Source organism: Kryptolebias marmoratus, linkage group LG2 (genome assembly GCF_001649575.2).
Source record: "Kryptolebias marmoratus isolate JLee-2015 linkage group LG2, ASM164957v2, whole genome shotgun sequence".
Taxonomy (NCBI): domain Eukaryota; kingdom Metazoa; phylum Chordata; class Actinopteri; order Cyprinodontiformes; family Rivulidae; genus Kryptolebias; species Kryptolebias marmoratus.
The window spans coordinates 36,151,973-36,159,496 of NC_051431.1; the positions used below are offsets into that span (position 1 = coordinate 36,151,973).

Here is a 7,524-nt window from a genome sequence, read left to right on the forward strand (position 1 = left end):
GGGGGGTAGTGTAGTACTTCTATGTATCTGCTTATGCTTTATCATTTCCCATACTGGCTAGGCCGATCCGAGTTTAAGTGTGTTACTGTGCTTTTACCTTGTTAACGGAACTCTGCATGCTGTAGTTGGTGTTCCGGGGGAATGTTTCGTGTTAACTCCGTGATGCTCGCTGACTCTGGTGTGGACGTGTAAAGTTTGTCTGCATCGGCGTTAGAGCACATAACCCATCCAGCTGTATTCTGTTCAGTCATCTTCATTAAAGGAAGAATAACGTTATCCCTTCCTGGAGTGGTTATAATTCCGCACCTCTACAATCCATCCGTGTGCAACGATAACAATATTTTTTATGATTATCATTTTGATATTGTCCAATCTCCTGTGATTTTAAATAATTGTTTTAGAAGCCATCATTGTTTACATACTTTAACCATTTACTTGTACAATCATTGTCAAAAAAGATAGGCACCCAGACAAACTGATGAAATTGAAAGAAACTACATGTTCAAGGTCATGTGAATGTGATTTGATGATAACAATCGCAGTACAAATGAATAATGAATATGGCAGTATGGGCACATTACTGGTTCCATCCCAGTAGGATGTACCCCTTAACCCCTTCTGCTTTTTGTTAAAAGTATTATCTCAGATCTTTTAAAGTGGGATACTATGGAAAGATTATGAACAATTAATATTTTATCTGTTACTGTAAAAGAATCTCTTTGAACCTCAATTGTAGAAATAGTGTCATCTATGTTGACAAGTCTGAACAGAACCAATAACACAGATGAATGTTGCTGTTTTTAAACAACTCCAATTTCAAACATTTTATAGCTGTGGTGATTTGGGTTTTTTTCCGGTGTTTTGTTTAATTTCTGATTTAGTTAATTGGGTTGTGTTTAGTTTCTGTTTTCGTGTTTTTCACTTTCTCATTCCTCCTCAGTCTAGCTCTCTCTCTGCCTTCCTGCCACGCCCACTTACACCTGTCAAAGTCTGGTAATCATGTCACCTGTCCCCACTTACCTGATTATCCTCAGCACCCGGTCATTTCTGTCTATACTCCGCTGGTCCATTGTCGTTGTTTGCTTGGTGTCTTGCCATCTTTTCCTGGTTCTGCTGCTCCGTGCTCATGCTCTGTTTATCTTTTTGTTTTGCTGCCACGTCAGCTTTTTGTTTTCATTTGTTTCTTTAGTTTAATAAATTAGTTTCTGTTCCTTTACAACGAGTCTGCGTTCTGGGTTCGCCTCCGTCTCCACCGTTCCTGACAATAGCATTTCAGCAAATGCCATTTAATGAATCTTTACATAACCATCAGTTTTGTATGCATAAAATTCTATGGTTATTTGCAAGAATAAATAGCAGCAGCATCTAGCTGTGTCAATTAGGCTGCACTTCCAGCAGGAATATCATAATATTTATGCCAGAATAAATGTGTAATGCAAAAGTGACAGTGATGTTAAGGTTTATAAAATAGCATTTCCATGAACCACTATGATATTTTAAAGATTGGAGTTGTTTAAGGACAGCAACAGTCTAGTTTTGTCTTGGCCTACTCTGACTAGCCACTTCATCAGTTCAGTCAAACTTAAACTCCATTCTTCAGACATGAGATTGTTCAAACATTTACCTCCAGGAGGTAAAAAAAAAATTCCACAGAACCCCCCTTCAAAATATCTGAACTATTCCTTTATCCTATTAATGGCTAATGATGAGTTTAACACTTTCCAAGTTTTTACTTTTATTTGTAATGGTGGGATCTTGTGCCGCATTTTTACATTTGCCCAATCACTGTACACCAGGTCTAATCACTATGCACTTAAATCACAAAAAGATGTCTCACTGAGATAGTACCTACTCTAAGGTAAAGCTAAAAACATTTTTTAACCACCACTGCACTGTTAATGCAGTGTAGAAACAAGGCAAATATATACTGTAGTTTTTCATTATTTATGAATTATTGCTTTTTACTCATGTTTGTACAAACATCTCACACAAGCTGAGGCTGAAAACAACAACTCAAAAAACTTGAATGTGTATGAGACCTTTTGCTTTGTTCTAGTGTTTTGGATCTAAATGCATTCGAGAGGCAAAACAAAGCAGAGGGACTGGGAATGGTGACAGAGGAAGGGTCAGGTAAGCTATACTATGTTTTGTATCTTTTGTTTTAAACTGATTAAAACTGGAAAACTAATACTTACAGGATATTTCTTTATCATTAATGCAACTATACAAATAATATTCCATTCATTTTAAAGTAGAATTATGTGATAAAGTTATGAACAATGAATACACTGCCTGGCCAAAAAAAAGGTTGACACCTGGATTTACCTAAGCAAATAGGTACGAGCCTCCTATTGGATAATCACTGCATGGGCAATTATGTTTCAGCTGGCAACAAGTTATTTAACCCCAACTGGTGCAATGAGTTGCTTCTCATTTCTTAAACCACCATGTTGAAAGATACATCCCGAGGTCGTGGAAAAGATGTCAGTCTGTTGTAGAAGGGTTAAATCATTGGCATGCAACACGCAGAGAAAACATCTAAGGAGATTGTAGTGAAGTGGAAAAGGTTGATTTTCAACTAACAAAGTTGTACTCTCTTGAGAAGCCGGGTCCTGAAAAGTCACTCTTTCTCATCTCATAACAAAGGTAGAGAAACTGTTTAGAAAATAGAAAACACTCAAGAAGACAAAGAATAGAAAAAACAAGAACTAGATGAAACAGACTTCACAGAGAATTTAGATGACCTTTTCGACATGGCACACCAGGATGCTCTAAAAATCATACAGATAGAAGAAGATGGCCAGTTTGTAATTGCTCATAGGGAAAAAGGTAGAAAGGGATGTATGGCTGGTGTTGATATGCGGCAGAAACTATTAGATGGCAAAAGACAAGAGAGAGTAGCAGCTGCAGAAAATTATAAAAGAAAAATGGAAGAACCAGGTCCATCAGATGCTAACTTTAGCGACTTGAGTGATGATTCTGACGGGTCAGGTCTGTCTGATTCAGAAGAAGAATATGTAGCTTCACCCAAACAGTGAAAGTATTCCTGTGTCAAATGCATCAAAGAAAAGAAAGACCAAAAACATAATGACTCCAGGACTGACTGCTGCATTTGATCGTACTAAGTTGTCTGACAGAAATTCAGTCTTTCTACTTGCTGAAACAACAGCAAGTTTAGGTCAAGATGACACAGAATATAATATCAGTCATTCTTCTGTCCGTTGTAGGCGTATGAAGATGAGATAAGATTTCTCAAAGGAGATTCAGGAGAAATTTTCTCCTGATACACCTTGGGATGGAAAGTTGTTGGAAGACCTCACAGGAAAGGAACATGTTGACCATCTACCAATTCTTGTTTCTGGAGTAGGGATAAGTCAACTCATTAGTGTGGCAAAGTTGACATCTGGGACAGGAGAAAAAACAGCTGACGCTGTTGCAAGTGCCCTGCAAGAATGGGATGTTGTAGATCAGGTAAAAGCTATGTGCTTTGACACAACAGCTTCCAACACTGGCCAATATTCAGGTGATTGTGTTCTACTGCAAAACAAGCTGAATATAGAGCTGCTTCAACTATCATGCAGACACTATATTATAGAGCTGATTCTATAGAGTGCTTTTGAAACAGTCATGGGGAAAAGTAGTGGTCCAGATATGCGTCGTTTCAAACAATTTCAAGATGCATGGCCAAGTATTGACCAAAGTGTCTATGAAAATGGTCTGTCTGATGATTATGTGAAAACCCATATAGCTTCTAAGCAAAATTATATCACAAGCTTCATGAAAGAACAGGTTTCTCTTACCTAACCTCGTGACGACTATTGTGAACTGCTGGAGCTCGTCCTAATTTTCCTGGGTTGTGTTCCCCCCAAAGGTGTGAACTTTAAATGTCCAGGAGCTTTCCACCATGCAAGGTAGATGTTGACAGTCATATATAGTTTTAAGATTTGGCCTTTCCGGAGCCAATTCAGGTTAACAAAGAGAGAGGAAAAGGCCCTGATGGAAATGTGCCTGTTCTCATCCATGTTATATGTCAAAGCATGGATGACATGCCCAGTGTCAGTATTAGCACCACAAAATGATCTCTCACTCATGAAAGATCTCATCCAATATCAGGACACCAACCCTGCCATCTCAAAAGCAGCAGCTGACAAGTTCAGAAGATATATGTCGTATCCGTCAGAAGAACTGGCCTTGGCATTTTTTGACAACACTGTTTCATTGTCAACCAAACGCAAGATGGTACTGGCACTTCAAAAGGAAGCTCCTGAAATGTTGAACTTTGATGATGCCTCACTTCAAAATTTGGATTTGGATGCATTGGTTTCAAAGAAGACACACAACGTTTTCACAAAATTGGGAATATCAAATGAATATCTGGCTTTGGATCCTGAAGAATGGGAAAGTGATTACAATTTTACAAGAGCTCAATCAATAGCTCAATCAATAGTGTTCGCTCGATGATCAATGACCATGCAGAACTTGGCATTGCCCTTGTGCATGACTTCAACAGGCTCCTGACAAAGAATGAAGATTTCAGTTTCAGTTTCTTCTCCAAGTGGTTTCTGAACACAGACGTAAATTCACAGATTCTCGAAAAAGCACATCACTTGAACATTAAAAGGAACAATTAACAATACAAAACATCTGTAAATGGTATAATTGTATATTATATACAATAATGAAGTAGTATTTAAGCTTAATTAAGAATTCATTATATATTTCAGCCATTTAGTGTAGTACTTTTTGTACACCTGTACACGTGTACTAATTATAATTTAAATTTTTCTGATATTCTGAACACATATTCTGTATAATTAATTATTTATATAAACTCTGTAGCTGCATTTCATATTAAATTTGTAAATAACACATTATAATAAAATAATGTTTTTGTAGAAAACTGAAATACAATGTTTTCAATACTCTTAGGCTATTACCTAGCATTCGCCTAATCCACGATTTTAATAAATAATTTGCCACTGCTGTGCCACCACTAAAAATACAAATATTTGAAAGATACTTTGCAAGCAATGTTTTCTCATGAGGCATCACACATTAAGAGGGTAAGAGAAAATAAATTTAAAAAAGGAAATTTCATGTAATTTTTTTACCGTTTGCGGACCTATGCTTCATTTCTCTTTTTTTTTTTCCTTCTCTCTGTCTCCCACACACAGTGAGGCTGTATAAAAAACACTGTCTTAGTATCATGTAAACCTGAATTCCGCCTCCAACTTAGGTATCCACGTATAGAAACGACAATATTATTATTAACACAATTTGGAATGTAGAAAGCCACTTCTGCATTTAATCATTAGATCGCAGCTGACCCTACAAAGACACTTTAAGAAGCTCTGACAGACCACCACATGACTCCACAACAGCTAGAGACTCACCGTTTCCGTTGGCCAAAGCGGAAAGGGTCAACTTCAGCTGGTGAAATCAAGTAGAACTCGATGAGCTGACAGTCCTTTTGTTTCGGGACGTCAATTTGAAGTGTCTTCAAATGGTGGACATTTTTCTGGGTCTTCAGAATTGCAGCAGCGATGTAATGATCAAAGAAATGACTCTACAGACATAAGTTATTCTTGAACAGTGAGAGTTTATTCAAAATAACCGAGTTGCAGTCTGAGGTCTTGGGACGTGCAGTAGATAACACCGCCATATGTATTCCGTACAGTTGTTTTCAACAACGGAAGCTCATGAGCCCACGATCCACTTTCCAAAAAGGTATTATACCCGAAGGCAATGTCTCAACTTGGAACTCAGGCCCCCTCGCCACTCAGCACAAATGTAACACAGATACCTCAGTAGAAACTACTAACATTGGGTTAAGAACTGTCCAACGTATTATCAAAAACTGGAAGGATATGGGGACCCATCATCTTCGAGGAAGAAATATGGCCAGAAAAAAATCCTAAATGATCGTGAGTGGTGATTACTTAAATGTTTGGTGAAATCAAATCAAAGAAAAACAACAGTAGAACTCCGGGCTACATTTAATAGTAAAAGTAAGAGCATTTCCACATGCAAAATGTTACAGGAAATCAAGGGATTGGGACTGAACAGCTGTGTAGTCTTAAGAAAACCACTAATCAGTGAGGCTAACTGGAAAAACAGCTTCAATTTGCTAGGGAGCATAAAGTTTGGACTCTGGAACAATGGAAGAAAGTCATCTGGTCTGATGAGTCCAGATTTACCCTGTTCCAGAGTTATTGGTGCATCAGGGTAAGAAGAAAGGCATGTGAAGTGTTGCACCCATCATGCCTAGTGCCTACTGTACAAGCCTGTGGGGGCAGTGCTATGATCTGGGGTTGCTGCAGTTGGTCAGGTCTAGGTTCAACAACAGTATGTGCTCAAAGAATGAGGTCAGCTGACTACCTGAATATACTGAATGACCAGGTTATTTCATCAATGGATTTTTTCTTCCTTGATGGTACGGGCATAATCCAAGATGACAATGCCAGGATTCGTTGGGCTGGAATTGTGAAAGAGTGGTTCAGGGAGCATGAGACATCATTTTAACACATAGATTAGCCACCACAGGGTCCAGACCTTAACCCCACTGAGAATCTTTGGGATGTGCTGAAGAAGGCTTTGTGCAGCGGTCAGACTCTACCATCATCAATGCAAGATCTTGGTGAAAACTTAATGCAACACTGGATGGAAATAAATTTTGTGACATTGCAGAAGCTTATTGAAACAATGCCACAGCGAATGTGTGTCGTAATCAAAGCTAAAGGCGGTCCAACAAAATATTAGTGTGTAACCTTTTTTTTGGTGGCGACTTTTTGTTTTGGCCAGGCAGTGTATCTTACATGTTGTAAATAGACAGACCAGAGTGATCAGCTAACAGCTAGTCTGAGCCTGGATCAGACAAAGTAGATTTCTGCTGTCTTAAAATAACCCCATCCTCAAAAATGTAATTTCAGCTTATGCAAACATTATGATTTAAACCTTCACATCTTTGTCAATTTAGCAACCAAGCAATTTGTCGAATTGATAAAGCTCCTTGGATGAGAAGTGAAACGTCTTCAGATACAGAATAGAAGTCCAGTTGTTATTGTTTTTAAACCTTTTTGGGTCCATTTAGCAGTACTTTGTTAGTTATTTAGAATTCTATGAAGAACCTAACAGCCATAGTAGCTAGGTGAAACACTTCAGTACAACCTAAGGTAAATTCCAACAGGGCTTTTGTCATCTTTCTGCTAAAATAACTGTAAAATTAATTTTGTAAAGATCTAAGTGAAATTTTGGAGATTGTAATTGTTTTAAGGCTTTAGCAATCCACTTTGAAAGTAGGTCCACTTAGACCATAATAACGAGTTAATTCAAATTCAAATTCAAAAATACTTTATTAATCCCAAAGGGAAATTAAATGTTGACGTAGCTCATTTAAATCAAGGAGTTATTATAGATGGTGATGGCTGTGGGCAGGAAAGATCTCCTGTTGTGGTCCGTTTTACAGCTAATCTGAAGAAGCCTTTGACTAAAGAGACTCTGTTTTCGGTCTCGTGAAGAGGATGG

General features: G+C 38.0%; 1 protein-coding gene across 1 annotated transcript in view; it reads left to right on the forward strand.

Moving 5' to 3' along the window:
* Positions 1–7,524, forward strand: part of ryr2a (ryanodine receptor 2a (cardiac)) — a 509,073-nt gene that overhangs the window by 413,656 nt on the left and 87,893 nt on the right. The window contains exon 87 of the mRNA XM_037973568.1: positions 2,057–2,130. Coding sequence (XP_037829496.1) covers positions 2,057–2,130 — 74 coding nt within the window. The remainder of the gene's footprint in view (positions 1–2,056; positions 2,131–7,524) is intronic.